The 23795-nt window shown below is 37.3% G+C and overlaps 1 protein-coding gene across 1 annotated transcript in view; it reads right to left on the minus strand.

Moving 5' to 3' along the window:
* ILDR2 (immunoglobulin like domain containing receptor 2) overlaps window positions 1-23795 on the minus strand; it is an 84015-nt gene that overhangs the window by 7429 nt on the left and 52791 nt on the right. The window contains 4 exon segments of the mRNA XM_074266494.1: window positions 476-589; window positions 16115-16291; window positions 17200-17346; window positions 21279-21335. Coding sequence (XP_074122595.1) covers window positions 476-589; window positions 16115-16291; window positions 17200-17346; window positions 21279-21335 — 495 coding nt within the window.

A 23795-nucleotide genomic window follows, 5' to 3' on the forward strand; every position in this document is an offset into this window, starting at 1 on the left:
AGGATGATGGAGGCCTCTGACTGCCAGATTCATAAGGTGGTTTTCTCTCAAATACTTCCTATAGGGAAAACTGCTGCCAGGTCTATAGAATTCAATGTCAAGGTCTTTTGAATCAGTGAACTGCAGAATTTAGTCTCTACATTTTTAGGTGCTTTTAAAAAACATTTTAAAGGTTTGGGGTGATTTTTTTTGACAAATTATATTTTTTCTGTCTTTCAAGTGTTTTGATAGCCCCCAATGAGGATAATGATCCTGATACACAGATCTCGTGTCACATAATAACAAGGGATTCCTTTACCCACCAAATCAGAAGCCACCTGCTCTTTCCCTGGGTCCACTCAAGGTGAATTTTTCCAAGGCCGTGGCCCCCTGACAGTTCTCACCTCGGCAAACCCTTGTGCACCCTGGGACTAGCCAGTAGGCTACCTCTCAGAGCTCCCAGCATGGAACGAATCACAGAAGATTTATTACTCACATCTTTCTCTCATCCTTCTGGCCGGATCAAACTGAGCCAATTCCTTCTCAACATAATACAGCACCTTCATGGAGTCCCGTTCTTTGTCAGTTTGGATCCGGTAACCTTTGCGAACTGCCAAGAGAAGAACAGGATGGAAGAATACAATTATTTATGTGCAAGATACAGTGCTGGCAGTACAAAGATAGAGATGAATATCAGTCCCTGTCCTCAAGGAGCTTGTTTAAAGGGAAGAAAGGGAGGGAGGAGAGAATACATATATAAATAAAAGTAAATAAGTAAGAAGCAACCTCAAAGGTCATCTACACCACTTAATATCTTGATTAAGAATCTCTTCTAATCAGTCAATCAGTAAACATTAATTAAGCACCTGCCATACGAAGCCGCTAAGCACTGAGGACAAAAAGAAAGGTAAAAGTCAATTCTGTTCTCAAGGAGTCTAATGAGTAAGGTAACAGGCTGTAGCTAAAGCAAACAATAAATGGGAAAAATATACAGAGGAAAGGTGCTAGAATTTAGATTGGGGACACAACATCTCTGTTCAAGTGGCCACCCAGCCTCTGTTTAAAAATCTCCAGGTAAGAGTCCATTATCACTCTATGGTCTTGAACAAATGAGCTTACGATTCTCCATTTATGAAAAAAAATTATAGTTAGATTGACTGAGCACCAACAAGGCAAGAGCCATGAGTTGCCTACCCCTTCCCTGAATACAGGATTTAACACTGATAATGAGCCATTATAATGATTTAGAACAGCCCATCTCTGGAACAGAATCCCCATGACAATAGAGATGACAAGTGAATATCCAGCTTTATTCACAAACCTCCAGAGATGATGAATTGCCCATATCCCACATCTGGAGGACTCAGTGTTAGGGAAGGTTTTCCTGACATCAATCCTAAATCTTGTATCCATATTATACCCCTGCCTCTTGGACCAAACAGAATAAATCTACCCACCCTCTAAATAAATAAATGCCTTTCTAATACTTCAAGACAGCACTCACATTCATGGGATCCTAAACTCAGCAAACCAGAGCTGGAAGGGACTTCAGAAAGTTAAGCTCTGACTCTTAATGGAACTGATTCACAAAGACTGACAAATAGTAATGAAGAGCATTGTATGTGCTTCTAGAGAAAAGCCTACTTTCTATTCTCTGGTCTAATTTTCTAAAATCTATGAGGAGGTAGGTCATCGTGCCCTGATTGTGGGCAAAGCTCTATTTACATCACAGATGAGAATTTTACATTTTGCAGTACGCTAATCACAGAACCAGCACTAAAGACAGTGAAAGACACCCACACACACATTTGCAGGTGCACTGATTATATGAGAACAAGCTGGGCATCTCTTGCACATTCATTTCAAATTGTAGGATTGCTTTAAAATTTTTTGATGATTCTCAGCACACATTTTTGGGGCACCTTTTCTTGGAGGTTAACTCTAAAATCCTTACATGGAGGAAATTATTAGTAATAATGGTTTTATTTATCAAGCACTCACTCTCCCATCTCTGCAGAGGCGTTTGCAGAGTAGTACAGACAGTTCAATTAAAATGCAATTATCCTACGAAAATGCTGTGTCTCTTCTGAGGCAGCTTGGTCTACTGGATAAAGCACAGGGCTGGGGATCAGGAGAACAGTCATCCATTTTCCGCTCTACCAATGAGTCAGTGGGTGACTGTGAGCAGATAATGGCTTCTCTGAACCTCAATTTTTAAATCTATAAAATGGAAAGAATTGCACTTTATGCCCAATGGGGCTTATGAAAATGCTCAGAGGATAAGTGAGATCAGATCTGAGTTCTATGTAATTCAAAACATATAAGAAACAGGGGGCAGCTAGGTGGCGCAGTGGATAGAGCCCCAGCCCTGAATTCAGGAGGACCAGAGTTCAAATCTGGTCTCAGACACTTAGCACTTCCTAGCTGTGTGACCCTGGGCAAGTCACTTAACCCCAGCCTCAGAAAAAAATATATATATATAAGAAATAATAGACATATATATTAGGATGAGTTCCAGTGCTATCTCTTCCATGAAGAGTCTTGCCTGAACACTCCAGCTAGCAACAATTTCCCTCTCCTGTGAATTCCAGTAGAATTTTGTTCATACTTATTTTATGGAACTTGATCACATTCTATTTTGTATTACACTTTGTGTAAATGTCTTACCCTTCTTGCTAAATTATCAATCTGTAAGACTGAGATTGTGGTAAAATCATGTCTGTTATCCCACAAAGCATTTAACACAATGCCCTGAACATAGCAAATGCTGAATAAATGTTTAGTGAATGAATTAATACCATTTTAATAGTGCTTTAAATAATGGTGACTGGTTAAAGCGGTTAATTTTTATAAGATCTTACAGAAGCATAGAATCACAGTGAAAAGGGAAATCACTTTTTAGGATCACTCTGACTCTAGCTGATTGGCCAATAGATCCCAGACCAAGCCCCAGTTGGTCATTGTTTGGGTCCTGGATTGATTCAGCGTGAATGTAAATAATAATCATTTCTGTTTTGGTCAGAAATCCTAAGGGTCCTTCCTTCCCCAATTTATTGATTTCTTTATTCAGATTTTTTTTTCTCTCTAGGTAATTCTTTGCTTCAATTACTACCTAGCCTTAATCACTGGATGTGGCCTTAATCAAACTGAGACCTGTTAAAGATCTTAGCTTTAAAACGATTAGGTCTCCCATTGCACCCAGGACCATCTCCAGATGTCCTGATCTGTATCTGGATCCAGATATATCTGGAGGGAAAAGTGAGGCAGGTGCCTTTGCACATCTATTCCTCACTTAAATCCATTTTACTTGCATGTCATGTCATCACCTCCTTAATGTCATGATCCACTTTGAAAATGAAGGACAAACAACAACAATCTTTCCTTAAATGTGGGCCCCTCAACTGTACACAGTATTCCAGCTGTGCTCTGCTCAAGGCAAATTCTGGAGCATTATTTATCTCTTTTGTTCTGGACACTATTTTCTCTTACTACAATCTAAAATTGCATTATAAATGAGATCTCAACCAGATGGAGTTTACAGTCTAGAAAGGATGAGAAAATATGTGCATAAATAGTATAATAAAAGATAGGATGTAAGACTCTAACATGAGAGGTACAAAGTATCATAGGAGTCCAGAGAAGAGCCTATTTTCTGCTGAGAAAATAGGAGAAAATGAAAGAAATGGTCCTAAAAGATGGGTAGGAAATAAGCTTGTAAGGAGGGCCTTTTTAGACAGAGGGAATCTGTAAGTAAAGCTAACTAATAGCAATGGCTGACATCTTTATATATTTATAGATATGTAGATATATCTATATCAATGTTATTTTTAAAGAGTCCATTGAAACCTGAGAAAACTTTATCAATGAATGTAAAGTTCAAACAAACAGAACCAAGAAAACAGTCAATACAGTCACATTCTGCTTGTAAAGACAAACAACTTTGATAGACTTAGGGACTTTGATGAATTCAATGACTAACCATATTCCAGAGGTGATGACTCAAAATGCAGAAAGCAAACATATATTTTTGGACATTGGCAATATGGGGATCTATTTTGCTTAACTGTGCATGTGTGTTAAAAGTTCAACAGTATTAAAATGATATTGATTCATTCATTAATCCATTCCCTATAGGAAGGAGAGAGAGAGAGAGAGAGAGAGAGAGAGAGAGAGAGAGAGAGAGAGAGAGAGAGAGAGAGAGAGAGAAAGAGAGAGAAAGTGACAGACTCAAGATGCAGAATGAAATATTTATTTTTGAACATCGGCAATATGGGTATCTATTTTGCTTAACTATGCATGTGTGTTAAAAGTTAAACACTATTAAAATGATACTGATTCATTCATTAATTCATCCCCTATAGGGAGGAGAGAGAGAAGAAGGGAGGGAGATAAGGGAGGGAAGGAAAGAGACAGAGAAGGGAGAATAATTGATAATAAAATTAAAAGCTCTATAAAATCCATTATTTCATTTGATCCATATCTGACATTTACTCCCTATGTCATGTTGGGATAGTCACTTAATTTGTGCCTCAGTTTCCTTACCTGTAAAATTAGGTTGAATTAGATGATCTGTGAGATCTCTTGCAGCTCTAGGTTTGTATTCTCTAATCCTAAAGTATGCATATTCAGAGAAGGAAAGTAACTTGTTCAAAGTCAAAGAGGTGGTGATCAGTAGAGATGTGTCATATCCAAGTGCTGTCCTCCTGCCACTGATGTTTATATCATGGATTGTGTCCAAACAAAATCTGGCTGCCTTTCTCTTGGCAAGCAGGCCAATGTCATCAGTCAGAATGCAGAGTAATCTAAATTCTGGGCTTAGCACAGGCAGATGGCAACAGGCTAAGTAAGGATGCTCTAATGGTCCAGTCCTCTCCCTATGTTTCTCTCTTTATTCCAGGGTTGCTGAATGTCCTGCCCTTTTCTCCTTGACTTTATTTTCATGTTGCCTAACATTTTAATATAACAGAACTTCAAAAAATAGTAAGACCAGGGTGGTGAGAGAAAGCAGTGATACATGGGATATGATTCCCTAACAATGAGACAGGGCATCTAGAATCAGGGAAATGAGAAATTCAAGAGACTTTGGAAGTCATATTTAACCCAACTTTCACCCCATAGGGGAATGCCTTCTATGATAATCATGACAAATGTTCAATCGGCATCCCTTTAACCAGCTCCAGTGAGGCAAAAATATAATTTTAATTATATTTTTCAGACAACCTTAATTATTAAGAAGATTAATGATAACAACTTAAAATTCATTTTCCTGTACTTTCTACTTCATGAATCTTGTCCTTCCAGGACTGAGTCAAATAAAACCAATTCCTATTCCTTCCTTCCTTTCCATCCTTCTCTTCCTTCCTTTTTTCCTTCCTTCCTTCCTTTCCATCCTTCCCTTCCTTTCTTCCTTCCTTCCCTTTCTTTTATCCTTCCTTCCTCCCTTCCTTCTTTTCCTACCCTTTAGATATAGGTCTAAATATCCTGAATTTCTTAAACTGATCCCAGTTGAAGTAATAATCTGAACCATATACACAGTTTAGATATGTCTCATTCTCACAAAATTCATGACTATACATATTGTGATACCATACAGATCAAGTCAGATACTTTGAAACCTAATTTTTCACTATTCTTCCAAAAACCCAAAGTTGATTTCCTAGTCATGCCATCTGGGTCTTCAGGGATTTCTAATGCTCTTCAAATGAACATTGGAAGCCATTGAGGGAAGATGGTGCCTGGATCTCTTTATGTCTCAGATATGTCATCAGTTTGGGCTTCAGCTGCTAAAGAACTTGGCAATACCTCCTTAAAATATATGGTCATTTTTACTGTATGAGGATGTATTCTGATGGAAGTGGATATCTTCAATCTAGAGAAGAACTAATCCAATTCCAATTGATTAATAATGGACAGAATCAGCTACATCCAGAGAAGGAACACTGGGAAATGAGTGTAAACTGTGAGCATTGTTTTTTGTTTTGTTTTGTTTTGTTTTGTTTCTCTTCCCAGATTATTTTTACATTCCGAATACAATCCTTCCTTTGCAACAACAACAAAATTCAGTTCTGCACATATATTTTGTACCTAGGATATACTATAAGATATTTAGTATGTATGGGAATGCCTGCCATCTAGGGGAGGGGGTGGAGGGAAGGAGGGGAACAACTCGGAACAGAAGGGAGTACAAGGGATAATGTTGTAAAAAAAAAATTTACCTATGCATATGTACTGTCAAAGAAAATGTTATAATTATAAAAATTAATAAAAAAAAGAAAGGGGAAAAAAGATATGGTCATTTTAAAGTCTGAAGTTAAAAATCCTGTTATTGATCAGCCACAGTGACAGTTAGTTTTACCACAGAGTTAACAGTTTTATTGTTTGACTATATTAGAATTTTACAAATTTTAGTGGTGTAGACAGTTCTGTTTTGTAACTCACAAAAACATTCAGATTTTTGCCTAACATTCATTGAGAGAGAGAGAGAAATCTGCTTAGGGGACATGAAGGTTTTCATTGGGATTCTCAATCTTTATCAGTAGCTAACCTGATTGCGAAGATATAGTTTTATTTTGATCAGATAATACTTTATTGGTCTTTTGCTCATTCTTTCTCACATCATTCACATAAATCTACAGAAATAACACATTTCAAGATTTTATTCCTTTCAGAATCCACAAAACAAAAATTCAAATTCACCACATTAGCAAATCCAAAATGTATTATCTCTACCTCACCTCCTAACATTTCTCCTCTTCCCTCCTTCTGCTCTGGGAACAGTAATCAAATCAGTACTATCCGTGCTTTTGGAAAGTCTGTGCCAATCAGCTCTCCCATCACTCATACAATCTGTGTGTCTCTCAGACCAAAACTGAGACCAGACGTTCCCTGTCCTATACTTCCCAAAGATGCCTCTGTCTTTTCAATGTAAATTCCTTGAAGGAAAGGAAATTGATAACTTTTTTATTTATGTCCTCAGTACTTGGCAACATACTTAGCCCATAATAAACACCGAAACAACATTTATTTCTGTTAGATAATTTCATTGATTAGCATCATTTGTGAGGAAACAGTTATTTCATCCCAATCTGAACTATTATGGCTCACTGGCACTACAAAACCCAATAGCAGCTGGGATTTTTTTATGTTATTATGCTTCTTTAATGGTCTAAATTTGGGGGGATTCCAAAATGGTGGTGATAATTTAATAAGAAATATGCAATACTACTGGCTAGAATCATTTTTGGAAAATTGGATTTTTTAAAAAAACAGGTTTCAATTTAGGGTCAATGAATGATTTATATAATTTTTCTCTTTAGTCCAGTCTAAGTCTTTGCACTAACAACAACAACAATAATGAAATCCAGCTCTTTAAGGTTTGATAAAGATCTTTAAAAATATCATCAGGATATTCACATCTCGGGTTCTCCAGTTTGTTAGATGAGCCAGTTTTTATTTTATTGGAAAGGAGATGCCAGCAAATTCAATCTGATGCGTCATACTTTAGTTCCACAATTTGTGTATTTTTTTAATGGATGGTGAAATAGCTGCCATATTCCATCCCCAAGGGGATATCCATTCAGGAGGGAATATAGTAATGCTTTCATTTTTGCATGTCATATGTGTATGTAGAGTACAATTATGTAATTATGCATATTCAGGCACATACACACATTATCAGAATTGTAAACAAGATTTCACAAATCTACCCATCAAGACACTAGTCTACTCATCAGTCCCAGAAGGCAAGCTGGTGTTAGGCTGGAAGGAGTGAGGAACTAGTAGTCAAAAATCAATTAACATTTAGGGGCAGGTGTAGTGGACAGAGGTCTAGCCTTTAAGTCAGGAGGATCCGAGTTCAAATGTGCCCTCAGACACTTGACACTTTCTAGCAGAAGTGTTGGACTAGTTACTTAACCCCAACTGCCTCAGCAAAAAATAAACAAACAAACAAATAAAAGAAAGAAACATTTATTACAAGCCCAATATGTGCCAAGCTCTGTAAAAAGAAGGCTCTAGATGGTGAGGAACAGGGAGGGAAGTAAAGGGCAGGATGACTGGAAAGAAAGGGAAGGGGGTCAAGGCTAGAAAATGCTTTAGAACTCAAACAGAGGATTAGTACTAATTAAGAGACATTTGGGGACTGATGAGACATCAGAGCAATGACTAAGTACTTCTATTCCCCAGCCAGACTCTCGATGATAATTAACAAGAGAGGCAGGGGGTGTCCCTGGGCTACACAAGCCATTCATTGTTGGGAACTTCAACACAAGCTCATTCAGCGTGGGTCAGGAGGCTGGTTTTGTTTTCTTTGATTTTACAAGACTGGTATGTTCTTTTAAGTGCTCCTGGAACCTTTTGGTTTTGAGGCACTAAACAAACAAATGCCAACAGAGCCTATGAAGTCTCAAAATGATTGCAGAGATGCCGGGAATTCTTATTAAAAGTCCAGGAAATTTCTAGGCTTCTAGGCAGTGTAAGAAGCTAAGGAAGAGAGGTTCTACTTTCTGGTGAGGTGCCCTGGGCATTTGTCTCATTCAGAAACTAGGGGGCTAGAAAGAGTTTACTTGGATAGCAAGCTACATGTACACCCCCCAGCTGGCACTAGTCTTAATATGCTTCAGGAAGAAGCTGGGATAATATGTGAATAATAATAATAACTACCATATGTAGCACTTTGCAAAGTACAACAACCCTTTATAGGTAGATACTATTACTATTCCCATTTTACAGATGAGGAAACTGAGGGACACAGAGGGACGTGATCTGCTCAGGCAATATAACTAGTGAATGAACTCTGGTCTTCCTGACTCCAGGTCTACCACTCTATCCAGTGGACCACTTAGCTATCTCACTTAAAAGCTTATAAGACCAGGTTCTAACTCTCAAATTCCAATTTTCTTCAAATACTTGTAATTCCATGTCCATGGCTATTTAAGTTCCTTTACTTAGTTCCAACAAACTAAAGCTCTGAGTTCTTTTATATATATATATACATATACATATACACGTACAGAGAATGCAACCCTTTACTCAGCTTTCTATCTCCAGAAAGCATTTTTATCTGGAGAATTTAGCTGTCTCTTAAAAGCTTATAAGACCAGGTTCTAACTCTCAAATTCCAGTTTTCTTCAAGTACTTGTAGTTCCAAGTCCACGGCTATTTATTTTCCTTAGTTCCAACAAACTAGAGTTCTTTCTTTGTATACAGAGAATGCAATCCTTTGCTCAGGCTTTCTGTCTCCAGAAAGCATTTTTTATCTGGGCAGGAGGAGTACAAATCCTAACCAGCATGCCCAATGGATCCTCTCTGCCTTCTTCCTCAAGAGCAGGCTGGTTATCCACTTGAAAATGCACACATGCTGAAGCAATCCAATGTGCCAAGTTGCACAGCGCGTAGCTCTTGCTCCCTGCTAGAGTCATTTGGGGATTTTTGTATATCTGGACCATGTCTGGATTTTTTTCTGTAATGCCAAGAATCTGCAGTATTCTCCTCGGCTCACCCAGATGTACCATTCCCATTCTAGGGCTGAAATGACACTGAAAACTTATGTAAGTAGTGTCCTTCTGGGCCAGAACCCCAACTATTCTGCAGAAAGTTAATCTCCTCAATGGTAAATGATAAGGATTAGCTTTGTGTTGTTAGAGAAAGACAGGATTCAAGTCAAGAGAGGCAGGATCGAGAGAATACTAGTTTCAAGGCTCCCAGTAAAGTGCCCATTGATTGGGATTAGTTACACAAATTGTGTGTGTACCTGAATGCGAAGGAATATTTGTAGTGGTTTTATTGATTAGTTGTGTCTATTTGTGACCCTGTTTGGGTTTTTCTTGGCAAAGATACTGAAGTCGTTTGCAAATTTTTTCTCCTGATCATTTGACAGATGAGGAAACTGAGGCAGACAGGATTACGTAGCTAGTGTTTGAGGCCATATTTGAACTCATGGTCTGCCAACTCCAGGACTGGCACTCTATATTTCCTGTACCACCTAGATGTTCCTGGATTCAAGGGATTTTGTTTTCTTTCAGAGAAGTATTTTTTAAAAAATGAAAATTCAGCTTGTTTTATGTTTATGCTTTTCTAATGTTGTCGGATTATCATCGGCTAAAGCTATTTATTAAACTCACACAGGTGGTAAAGTGGGAGGCTGGATTAAGGATGTAAATAATAATCATGATGATAAAAAAGACAAAAATGAAGAGTTATATGAAGTGGTGCATAGTGAAAAATAAGCAGTACCAGGAAAACAATACATAACAATGACTATGATAATGCAAATGAAAGGAACAAAAAAGTGAAAATGAATGCTGTGTAATTATGACCAAACTTGGTCCCTGAGAATTGTTAAGAAAATATACCTCTCCGGATATTACTGATCTATAAAAAATGATAAACAGGCAGATTTCTTAAAAGCCTGAAAAGACTTAGGTGAACTAATGCTGAGTGAAGTGGGCAGAACCAGGAGAACATTGTACACAGTAACAGCAAGACTGTGTGATGATCAACTATGATAAACTTGGTTCTTTTCAGTAATCCAGTGATCCAAGACAATTCCAACAGATTTGTGATGGGAAATGCCTTTCACATATAGAGAAAGATCTGTGGCAATAAAATACAGATCAAAGCATCTTATTTTCATTAACTTGAAAATATGTTTAATGGAATTGTACATTGTAACCTACATCAGATTGATTACTGACTTAGGAAAGAGGGAGGTAAGGTGATGGAGGGGAAAAAATACAGAATTCAAAATCTTACAAAAATGAAATGTTGAAAACTAAGTATCTTTATATATAATTGGAAAAAGTAGAATACTATTAAGTGGGGAAAAAAGAAAATTATACTTTCCCCTCCTTTTTATTCTAGAAAAGGAATATAGGCATGTGGAATGTTACATATAATCTCAAGGTTAATATTTTGCTAATTGTTATTTATTCTCTCTTCTGAAATTTGTTACAAAGCATAGCTCCCTTGATTGTAAAGAGAGGAGTACAGTCAGAAATGGAGACGGGAAGTAAAAACAAAGAACATCAATAAAAATATGATTTAAAAACATACAAAGTGTTTTGCTCTATTTACATCAAAATTCACCATAGGTTTGTTTAAATAGAAAAATTATCTACTTGATTGAGTATAATGGTATAAGATATATCATCTGTGTATAAATTTCATAGAATTTTGAGGTAGGAAATCAAATACTTAGGCATTTTACAGATGAGAAAAACGGAGCCCCAACAACCAGCACAGTGTTTGGCACACAGTAAATATGTAATAAAGGCTTACTGATCCACTGACCAAAATAGCACAATTGGTGATTGAGTCAAACCCGATGCTCTTTCCACTCTACCTCATAAGCTCATCACATTAGGTCTCTTCCACTTAACACCATTAATGTCACAAAAATTCACTGGAGAGCTCCATCATAAGGAGTGGCTAAGAATAAGAATGTCCAAATGCCTGAGCAAAGATTTGTTAAAATGGCAAATAGTACCCAGTACAATTAGGTTGAAAGAAACATGAAAGAAGAGGGAAAGGAAAGTCAGAATAGGAAGCTACCTGCAGAGACAGTGGGCATGGGGAGGAAACTGATCTCCCTGTCTTCCTTCTTCAGGTCATCTTCCATTTATCTGCCAAAATCATTCTCCTAAAAATTGACCATTTTTTACTCTTATTTAATAAACTCTGATAGTTTCTTGTTGCCTCTAGAATAAAATAACTCCTCTGTTTGGCTTTTAAACTAAACATTTTGGCTTTTCTTCTCTCACCAAAAAATGGATGATAAAAAAAACCAAAATGAAGCCTTTTGCCTGGGCTTGCATCACAAACCCTTCACAACTGGTCCCAATTCCCTTTTAACAGACAAAGTAGAAAAAGTTGTCTATGCCCATTGCCTTCACCTCCTGTCCTCTCACTCACTTCTCAATCTTTGGCTGGTTTCTCATTTGTATTATGTCTCCTAACTAAAGAGATACCCCCAAGCTATCTTCTGCACCCTCTTCTATTTTCTTCTTATAGTCTCTCATTTGATGATTTAATCAACCCCATGGGTTTAATTATAGTCTCTGCAGGTGATTCTCAAATGTATATATTCAGTCTTAATGTAGTTCCTGACTTTCACTCACAAATCTCCCATCTCTTATATGATGTTTCAATTCACATATATTATAGGCTCAAACTCAACATGTCCAAAAGAGAAATTAAAATCTTTTCTTCACTATGTCCAAAGGGCTATCAAACTTGTGCATACCGTGTGATCCAGCAGTGTCTACTGGGCCTGTATCTCAAAGAGATCTTAAAGGAGAAATAGGGACCCACATGTGCAAAAATGTCTGTTAGTCCTTTTTGTAGTGGCAAGGAACTGGAAACTGAGTGGATGCCCATCTAGTGGAAAATGGCTGAGTAAATTATGGTATATGAATGCTATGGAATATTATTGTTCTATAAGAAATGATCAGCAGGATGATTTCAGAGAGGCCTGGAGAGACTTCCATGAACTGATGCTGAGTGAAGTGAGCAGAACCAAGAGAGCATTACACATAGCAACAAGAAGATTATATTATGATCAACTGTGATAGATTTGGCTCCTTTCAACAATGAGGTGATTCAGGGCAATTCCAATAGATTTAGAAAAAGCCATCTGCATCTAAAGAGAAGACTATGAAGAATCAAAGCACAACATATTCAACTCTTGTTGTTTGTTTGTTTGCTTGTATTTTTCTTTCTTTCTTATGTGTTTTTCCCTTTTGATCTGATTTTTCTTATGCAGCTTGATGAATTTGGAAATATGTTTATAAGAATCGCACATGTTTAACATATATTGGGTTGCTTGCTATCTAAGGGAGGGGGAGGAAGAGAGAAAAATTTGAAACACAAGGTTTTGCAAAGGTGAATATTAAAAATTATTTTTGCATGTATTAAGAAAAATAAAAAGCTTTATTAAAACACACACACAGAGAGACAATCTTTTCCCCCCATTTTATCCTCATCTGAACTTCCCTCTTATTGGCAAGGATCTTCCCATTGCAACAGAAGTTCACAATCTCTGCATGATCATTGACTGATTCACCCTTCATGTAGTCATCAAATCTTATCATTTCTACATCCAACATTTCCTCTTTTTGTCACTACTCGCATTACTCACATAGTCACCATCTTGCTTCAATACCTCAATACGTCCTGCCTGTATTATTGCAATAGCCTCTTCTCTTAACTCCCAAGCTCAAATCTCTTCTCTGTCCCAGTCATCTGCAGCCAAAATGATTAAAAAATAGGTCTAACCATGTCACTCCCTTACTCAAAAAACTCTCCTGGCTCCCTATTATTTTGAGGATCAAATATAAATTTCTATTTGTTTTCTTAAAGCCCATTATAATTCAAATATAACCTACATTACACATTATTCCCTTTCCCATACTTTATAGTCCAGCCAAACTGGACCTTTTCCTGTTCCTCACATGTGATGTTCTATTTTCTGTCTCCATTTTCCCATGCCTAGAAGATACCTCACCTCTTCCTTTTGGAATACCTTGTTCCCTTTAAAACTCTGCTCACCGGGATAGCTAGGTGGTGCAGTGGATAGAGCACCAGCCCTGGAGTCAGGAGAAGCTGAGTTCAAATGTAGCCTCAGATACTCAACACTTCCTAGCTGTGTGACCCTGGGCAAGTCACTTAACCCAATTGCCTCAGCAAATAAATAAATAAACAACTAGGCTCAGGTCCTACCTTCTACATGAAGCCTTTCCTGATCCTCTAGTTCCTAGTAGTACTTCCTACTGCCTAAAAAAATTGTTGTATTTATTCCACAGTTATGTTGTATATATGTGTGTGTGTGTATGTTGTCTCCTTGTATAGAATGTAAGCTTCTCAAGGAGAGGTAAGAAGATGATGCTTAAAAAGTGCTTATTGACTGATATTTGAGACTTAAAAATAATAACTGTCCCCAATAAGACCCAACTTTATCCAATGAAATATACTTGGCTATAGAAAGTTGTTATTGTTACTCAATATCAATAAGTTAATAAAAACAGAAAAAAATCAGGCTTTTATTCCTTACTGAGGTTTTATCCACTCCTTAAGTTTTAACTGTCTTCTCTATGCATACATATGAACTTGCAGGTCACTTTTCTAGCCCTGATCTTTCACATTCCAGACCCATTTTTTGCAAATGCCTGCAGGAAATTTTGATTTGTTATTGTATTTCAAAATGAAAAGGGAACTCAGATGTTGCTTACTCCAGTGATTCTTTAAAAAGAAAAAAAAAAGGACCTAGAATCTACTTGGTTAAAAAACTATTTTCATAATATTAAAATATTTTGATTCCTCCTATGGTAAATATCAATGGTTGTAACTATTTGGGGAAAAAAAAGCTCTTTGCAGGGAGGTTGTTAATAATTTTTAAGAAAGTAAAGGGATCCTTTCCTCTAATTCCTCTGTTATAAATGAAAAAATGGAAGCTCAGAGTAATTTGCTGAAGGTCATAGAGCGAATTAATGACAGTTAATTAGAATGTTCCACTGTACCATACTGAGAGCTCAAACTCAACTTAGACCAAATTGACAACTTCAAACTATCTCACGTTTCCCTCCTAGTTATCCACAAGTTGTTGATGAGTGCGGATCTAGAGGCTGAGAGATTCTACCTTAAGAGTCTATATTCTGTGAAGGCTTATAATTAGTGTTAGCTCCATACCAATTTCACCTGTAAAATTCTTTTCTGGTATCCGAAGCCTCCATAATCTAGTTGTAATGTATCCTTGCTGACTTGTTTCACAATAGTCTCCCTTCATGCACACTGTGTTCCAACCAAATTAGACAACCACCTGTTCTCATTATGTCTTTTCCCACCTCTGAGTATCTGTCTTCTCCCACAACACAACACACACACACACACACACACACACACACACACACACACACACACACACATCATTGCCTGAAACAGACTTCACATCCTCAGCTTTAAAAAAAAAAATCCTCTTTTCCTTTAAAGCCCAATTTTAAGTATTTCCTCACCCATGAAGGGGACTTAATTCCCTTATCTTGAAAAGGATTCCTTCCTTCCTAAATCTCCCATCCTTCTCTTCTATGCACTTGCCACATTCTGGCTTTGATTATATTTATCTTGTTCTCTCCAATGGATAGTTAGCTCCTCAAGGCAGGGTATGGTGCCATTTATACCTTTTTGCTGAATGCAGTAGGCATTTAATATATAGTAGGCACTTAACAAATCTTTGGTTCACTGCACTGAACAATGTCTCTGATTCATCTTATCTTTTCTGCTTCCATTTCCAACACTTGGCTCAGTGGAACACAAAAGCATTCTGAATTCTGTTAATTCCAGTTTTTACTTCTTCCAATCCATTTTAGATACTGCTTTCATGCTAGTTTTCCTAAAAACTACTTTAAAATATTTTCTTTTTTAATTTGTGGAAGAAAACAGGCATTTCCATAACTTGTATACTTTTTAATGATTGCATGTGAAACTGCAAATCTATTGTCTGCTCTTTACTCACCCAATACTCTACAATGATTTTCAAAATCCTTCAAAATCTGATACCACTGTTGACTGATTTACCATTCTCAGAAAGGTCTTCCTGACCACTCCTTTCTGTTGGTCTTTATTTTCTCCAACTTGGGAGTGCTCTTTCTTGTCCTTTGTTATCTCTTCAACATTCAAACTCACCTCTTCTATGAAATGGAACCTTTCCAGCCTACCTTAACCCACAATAAACTCTCCTTTTTCTGAATCACTACTGTACAAAATAGTCCTACACAATTTAGCACCAGATTATATGCTTTTGAGGACAGGAACTAAGTATTATATGTTTTTTTAAAATGATATCTAATATAATCCTAAGATGATGGCAGATAACTTTTCAGTTGATTGACTAGAGATCTGAAGAGTAGAATGAATTATTTTCTGGTTTGTACTTCTTATTTTTCTAAGGCCTAGAGGAAGAGAAAAACAATGTCCACTTGCCCTTGGAAATTCTGGTACCACGGATGGGCATTGAATTGGAATTGCTTTCTTGATTCCATCCATGGAATGAATAGCTCCACTGAGTTGACTGTGCTAAGAAAGGAACAGAGATGGGAGCCTATGCAGGATGAGGAAGGGTAAGAAAAATATATGTTGCTTTTACCACTCTGGCTTCCTCCAAGGGAGTCACTTGGTGCCAAGGGAGGTGGATGTGGCTTATCCATCAGCATGGCAGAAGAGGAGACTCCTCCAACAGGAACAGAGGGAATATAGTAAGGACCAGGAACGCTGGAGACAGAGGGAGGATAGCCAGCTTTTGCAGCTTTCCCTGCTTCATATACTGTGAAGAGAAGAGAAAAATAGATTATATCCCCAACTAACTTCTCACAATTCTCACTTAAACACACACACACACATCCCTAGGATTTATAGCCAACAGAACAACCTAAGGAAATTCCTGGTTTCAAAATTATTTTTATTTTCCACCCCTGAACTGACTCATCAGGCTCACTTTCCCCACCCCCTTACAATCCTCCAGCTATGCTGAAAGACAGTGGTATGTGGAATTATAGTGTTTAGTATCTGACAAAACTGGGTAATTAAATGGCTCTAGGTACCATCCTAGCAGCCCCTGACACTTAAGAAAGCATCCTCTACAAAACAACCTGGCAACCCAGTCTAAAATCAGAATCCTGCTTTAGTCCTTAGAGAGGAGACCCACAGCTAGGGATGCCCTTAACTGGATCTCAGCCCCCTCCCCTAGCAGAAGGGAAGAATAAATAACCCTAATTTCTCTTAGGAAGTTGCCTTAATGCTAAGTATGGAAGATACCTTTTCCTTTAATAGTCTCCAGGATTGGAGAAGTCTATAGGAATAAGTGGGATTTTAGTTAGTCTCTGGAGGAAAAGGAGCTTGTTTGCTATACCCTTGAAGTCCTTGGTGAAAGGGTTGAGGGGTTCTAGCCCTTCCAAGTTCAGAATTCCAAATCTGCCCTCTTACCTTCAAATCTGTCCTTCGTTGAAATCAATGAAGACTCCATATGAAGGAGAAATATATGTGGGTTAAAAGGTAGGGACATGGGAATGGGATTGTTGGTAATGAGGCAATGATGCTCTGGTTCCTCAGGGATCTCCAGCAAGGATGAGGGTCTGGAAGGATCAGCCCATTGGTGAGAAGAAAGCTTTGGGGAAGGGAAAGTGAGGTTGGTACAATTCTGAATGTTAATTCAAAATGTTCATTTTCACTCACATGCCCGAGGACAGCAACAGGAGTCCGGGCAACAAGGGCATCTGACGTAGCAACAACAGCTGTGTGGGCAGCACTGGCACCAACAAATCCCAACCAGGAGGAAGAAGAGGAACACTCCCAAGATCACCAGGCCAACAAACACCCACTCTGGAAACAGAAAGAGAAAATCTATACTAAGGGAAATTCTACATCAGGAAAAGGGTCTCCTGGGTTCATGCTCCTCCCCCTGTGAAACAACAGCTGGGACCTGAGGAAGGGAATATCTCCTAACAAGGCAGAGAGCCCCCAGACCCAAAAGAAACTCTGGAAATGAGGGGCACTGAGCCCTCCCGGGGAGGAGACAAGGACTTGCACTGGGAGCAACATAATGACCGACAAACACGAAATCATGGAACAATGCAGATGAAGTTCACTGTTACCTCTTAGGGAAAATGCTCCTCAAATTGATGGAGCAGGTATCAGAATGGTTATCAGCAACAGCAAAAGGGCTGCCTTTTGGATTTTGTAAGCATGAGGCTTTGGTGTTCTGTGATCTGTAGGTTTTCCCAGACCACATTACAATTTTCTCTATTACATTATACTTGCTTTCAAAGTATATTTTGGTACCATGTGCTCCTATTTTTAAATCTGCTTTCCCGTGATCATCACTAATATGATCCTACATTAGTGCTTTTCAGACTATTAAAAAGAATATGCGCCCCTTGAAGGTAAGGAAGCTTTTGTCTTTGAATCTTCAGTGTCTAGAACAGTGTTCTAGTACACAGAAAGTGCTTAATAAGTGCTTATTGAATAAATTAACGTGATTTTTCAATTATCCAAGCAATAATCATTTATTAAGTACCATGCTAGCAGATAGAGAAAGACAAAGACTATAAAAAGTTCTTACTTTCATGAAACATTAATGCTTAAAACTAAGGTCCTCTGCCTGGGTCTTCCTGTAAAACAAAATAGGGCTGGAATAGAAATCTACAATTAGGTAGTTTTTCACACTATAAGGTCACTATATGATCTAATCCTCTCATTCTACTGGAAAGGGAATTAAAGCTTGGAGGAATTAAGTGACTTAACTGAGCACACAGAGCAAATTAAAGCAGAACTGGGAATTGAATGCAGATCTCTTGACCTTGAGTCAAGACCATTGGTCTGAAGAGTATGATTTGGATGCTACCACCATGTCATATTATGGTTACTAGAACAGCTGAGGGAAGAAATTAATTAAAACTAAGTGATGGGACATTTGATGTAGTTGTACTTAACTCTGTATACTAAGGTTTGCTCATCAATGGAATGTGAATTCCCCTTCCAAGAAGAACTGGACAAATGGGTGGACATTACAAAGAGGTAGCCTGACTTGGGATAAGGGGGGAAACCCACTTCATAACAATGTGGGCTCTCTCAATATAGAAGAGATAAATAAGTTTCTCTTTATTGAAAGTCTTGGGAGAAAGCCTGTATGACCATTTGTCAGGTATGTTGTAGAGGAAATAATCTGTTTGTTTTTCCCCTGGGGCAGACCAGATGGTCACTATGGTCTTTTCTCAGCTCTGAAATGAAAATGATTCTGTGATTTTGATTCATTTTAGTGACAGAATGCATGATCAGAGTTCTGTGAGTCATGATAGCATTGTACCACACAGAATACTGATGTTGTAAAGAATGTAAATGAGGCTTTTTATGTCTGCTGGTATCATAAACACATGCAAAAACATATCCTTTAAGAAGAATAGAAGCATGGGACTAAAGAGATAAGAAAGCTAAGATGTTACCAAATCCTGAAGAAAACCTTACTCAAAAAACCAAGGACAGAAAGATGGGAACTTACTCCAGATAAACAAATAATACTATCAGCAGGAAGGAAGGTTCAGGCCCACAGAGCAAGATAAACAAAATATAGTGATGCCTTGTGGGGAATGATGGGTGTAACATTTCTTTGGAACAATGTATACAAAAATTTTGCTTGTCTTATAATAGTTGCTGGTCACTTGGGTCCTAAAAGGACATTCATTTGGCAATAATTAGTGGGAATTCTACATTAAGATTGTCCAGCTAATGGGAAAGGGGTTCTTAGTACTTAGAACAGTAGTTTAGGATGCTTTAAAACTTAACACTAAATTCTGTTTTTAGATTTGTTGTTTTGGTTTTTTTTTTTCTATTTGTCTAGCTTCTCTGGGCCAAGAAGGTTCTGAAGGCATCGACCAACTTGAAAACAACAATTAAGAACAGGGTGACTCTAAGAGCTACCTCTAAACAGTAAGCAAATTAGATTTGGGGGCTTATGCCCACTGCGTGTCTTCTTTTTCTGCCATCTGTTAATTACAAAAATTATAATGCAATGTTCTGATCACATTTGAAATGTGATCTCTACTTTTGAAATATTTTATTGGTTCCCAAAGCCCTCTCTAATCTGGCTGTAAACTAATTTTTTTTTCAGTCCAATCTTATACATCTCTTCTTTACATGTTCTACCCAAATTAAACCATTCATCATGCCCATTCTGATCTTTCCTTGTCCCATTTTTCTACCTTTGTTCATATTGTCTCACTTGTCTGGATTAGACTTCATCTATCTTAGCAAAGGAGCCATCCTCTTGTAGAAGATGCTTTCTTACAATTCTCAACTTAGGGACTTTCCCATGATACCTTCCTTCCCCATTCTTCCAAATGAGAGATCTCTCCATTTAAAATTTCTCAAATGAGATAATGTATGAAAAACGAAAATGTCAAAATCTGATAAAAATGTCAGCCATTGTTATTCTCCGATTGTCTGGGCAAATGTCATGTTTTCCCCAATATGATGGTAAGATCCCTTAGGGTCTGACAGGATCTTTTTGATTTCACTTTTGGGCTCAAGTATCAAGAGCTGCCTTGTTCATATATAGGTACTCAATAAATGTTGTTGGATTTAGTTTTAATTTTTAAGCATCCCAGATAAAACTCAATCAGAACCAATGACTTGAAGAGTCCCTTTGTAGTGATTCTTATCACTTCATTTTATGGCTCAGAAATATTAGGCAGCTCTTGGACTATTTGAAGATATAGTTGAAATCTGGTTTATAGAAGACCTGCATGAACGGATACAAAATGAAATGAGCAGAACTAAGAGAACACTACACAGAAAAAGCAATTATTATATGATGAGCAACTGTGAATGACAGCTATTCTCTGCAATACAATAATACAAAACAATTTTGAAGGATTTATTATGAAAAGTACTATTCATTTCCAAAGAAAGAACTGATGAAGTCTGAATACAAATTAAAGTATACTTTTTAAACTGTCTTTATTATTCTGCTTTTTTTTTAACCTGACTTTTCTTTTGCTTTATAGGTAATATGGAAAGGTTTTACAAAACTGTACAGTGTAATCTATATTAACTTGCTTGCCTTCTGGAATAAAGAGGAAGAAGAGGAGGGAAGGAGGAAGAGAATTTGATAACCAAAATTTTTTTTTAAAAGAATGTTAAAAATTTTGTGTTTAGATGGAATTGAGGAAAAATAAATAAAAAATTAAATACACAAAAAATAAAGTTGGCCTGTAAGTTCTAGTATTTCCTAATCATTTATCTAGGAGATATGCATATTCTGTAATTTACAACTGGCCTTATCCACTACATACAGATGTCAATAATACTAGCTCACATTTGAGCTTACGCTTTAAGGTTTGCAAAAATAGGGGAAAAAAAAGAGTGATGATCTATTTGACTAAAAATTGCACTGGAATATGTCATTGTTTAACAGGCTCCACAAGAGTATAAATTAATAATCAAGACACCACAATACTTACTAGTTTTAGCAAGACACTAAGATAAAAAACAAAGACTCTGTTTAAGGCTCTGCTTTCCTAACACTGAAGATGTCCCTTCTCTGCTCTTTTTTTCTTTCACTGGCCAGAACTATAGATGGAATGGGGACTAAAAGCTGATAGGCTTTTCCCAAAAGAAGCAGTCCATCCTGAGAAAGATCATAAACATCAACACACAAACTGGACAAAAACTAAAGGGTGAAATTAGTATACAATGCAGAAGCTGGACAGACAGACTAATAGAATAACAAGTAAATAAAGAGTTAAATGACTGAATACCTGACATAATCTTCACAGCAAAACTTGGCAAGAGAGCAGCAAGCCACCCTGTCCTGCCTAGAAGAGGCAGAAGGAAAAGAAGGAAAGAGGTTACTCCAGGGAAAAGGCTACCAAAAGCCTGGCCCCAACCAGTCATGCATCCCCAGCCATGATCCTGACCCACAAGCATTTTTATGAATCACTGGCACTTGATCTTTTTACATCCTCCTCTTAACTGGGTAATGATCTCCCTTCGATTCCATGTTAAAGGGCAAGGGATGGACTGAGGGGTGGGATGTAGAGATAGAAAGGGAGCTTTTCTCTCCAATCTATTAATAGTCAGAGAGAAACTGTTTTAATACAGTTAGGGACAACTGCCTGAACAGACATATCATATTAACTCATATTAACATTCTTCTCTATAAATCACAAAATCTAATTCATTCCCACTCAAATGTTCAATCCATATTTCCATGTGTTTGCCCATTCATACAAACATACATACACTCATAATTCTATGTCCACATAAAAGCAAATGCATTTACACATTCATTTTAATCTTGGAGTTATTATATTACTAGATGATGCTATTTATGCCTTAGACTGAATTCAATGATTAAAATATTCAAATGCAGAGGAAGGTGAGAAGTAGATGAATTGCCGACTTCTTCACCCTCCTACTGCCTTCAGAAATATCTGTTACACACATATATAGGGGACCGTGTTTCCATATGCCATGCCCAAATGAAGCCAAATGAAGACAAGAGTTTTCAGTACAGTACAGCAGGATAGATGAAAAGGTACAGTATGCTATGGCAGCCTTATCCCTCCTCAGGATGTTCATGGTACATTTGTATAGTGAGAAAAGCAAATTCCACAGCAAAAAGGGTTTTGTCATTTCACATCAGACAGCAAAGACCAGCAGCTGCCATCTAAATCTTTACTAGATGACTCTCAAACCTTTATCTGCTAACTATACCATCCTGTCATAAATAGATCAAAAATTACCTTTATGCTAACCTATGTCCAGACCTAAATAGGATTCTGCTTTATCTCTGTATTTAAAGCGTCCCCATATTTTTTGTACACAGGCTGTGGAATATTGCTAATGTTATCTATTCATTAAGAAGGCAAGTAGAAATGTTCTTTCTTTATAAAAGTTATTATAATTGTGGCTTTATGTGTAACTTTACATTTTGGGATGAATGTACATCATCGGTTGATCAACATCAACAAGGAAATCACTTAACTATATGCTAATAGTAACATGCATTTCTATAGTGTTTTTAAATGTTTACAACATATTTTCTTAATAACAGCTCCATGAAGTAATGCAAATATGATCCCTCTTTGATAGATTAGGAAAATAAGCCTCATAAAAATTCAGTGACAGCAATTCATCCATCTAATAAGTGTCAGAGTGGGGCCGTATCCAGTAATCTTTTCATTACAGCATCCCTGTCTACAAAACCTTAGGATGGTTCCTGGGGTCATTAGAGACTCTGAGTACATCAAAGCAGATGTTTATTGATTATGAGAAAGAAATGAGTTATGTTTGTGTTTACTTTTTAGTGGTCAAGGCAAAGTATTAAGATTATTATTAATTATCATAGTTCACATTTATGCTCTTTTGATGTAGTGAGGAGAAAGGTCACAAATCATTAGAAAAGAGAATATTAAATGTAAACTACTAATGTTGTTAACTTGGCAAATATTAGCTGGGTTTTCAGACAATAACTCTAGAATAAAGAATGTAAACTCCTTGAAAATAGAGGGACTCTCTTTTTGCTTATAATTGTAGACCCAGTGCTTAGCAAAGATTACTTGATATATATTAAGCACTTAATAACTACTCATTTCCTTCATTCTTTCTTCTGATGAGTGTATATATGCATGTTCTTAATATATGTTGCATGTTTATGTGCACATGCACATATATAGATGTATAATCGATATAATCCATAATTAATGTAATCAATATTATTGATAAAATGCAAATTGGAAGGATCATGGTAAGCAAAGGATGGAAACAAACATTTATATATCACCTACCAGACATCAGACTGTACTAAGAACTTTACAAATATTATTTCGTTTGATTCTCACAACAATCCTGGGAGGTAGCTGCTATTATGATTTCCAGTTTATAGTTGAGGATACTGAGGCAAATAGAGGTTTGTCCAGGTCTTGACTTTGACTTGCCTGGATCAATGCTAATGTCTGGAGCTGGATTTGAATTCAGGTCTTCCTAACTCCAGCCATCCCAAGGCTCTATCTGCCGTAGCACCCAGCTGCCCCCAGATGGAAAGAACTCTAGATGGAGAGTCAGGAATCCCAAGTTTTATCAAATCCAGGCTTTGACATCAACAAGCAGTGTGATCTCAAAGAAATCCATGAACTTCTCTAAACCTGTTGTTCCCCTCTGGAAAAGGAGGAGTGGGGAGGGGGCAGATAATCAAAGATGCTTTAGAAGGAAGGAAGAAGTTTCCCATCAAACCCCTGGTCAGGACTGTGCCGATGAACTCTACTAGACGGAAT

The sequence above is a fragment of the Sminthopsis crassicaudata genome, chromosome 4, assembly GCF_048593235.1.
Source record: "Sminthopsis crassicaudata isolate SCR6 chromosome 4, ASM4859323v1, whole genome shotgun sequence".
In the NCBI taxonomy this organism is placed as follows: domain Eukaryota; kingdom Metazoa; phylum Chordata; class Mammalia; order Dasyuromorphia; family Dasyuridae; genus Sminthopsis; species Sminthopsis crassicaudata.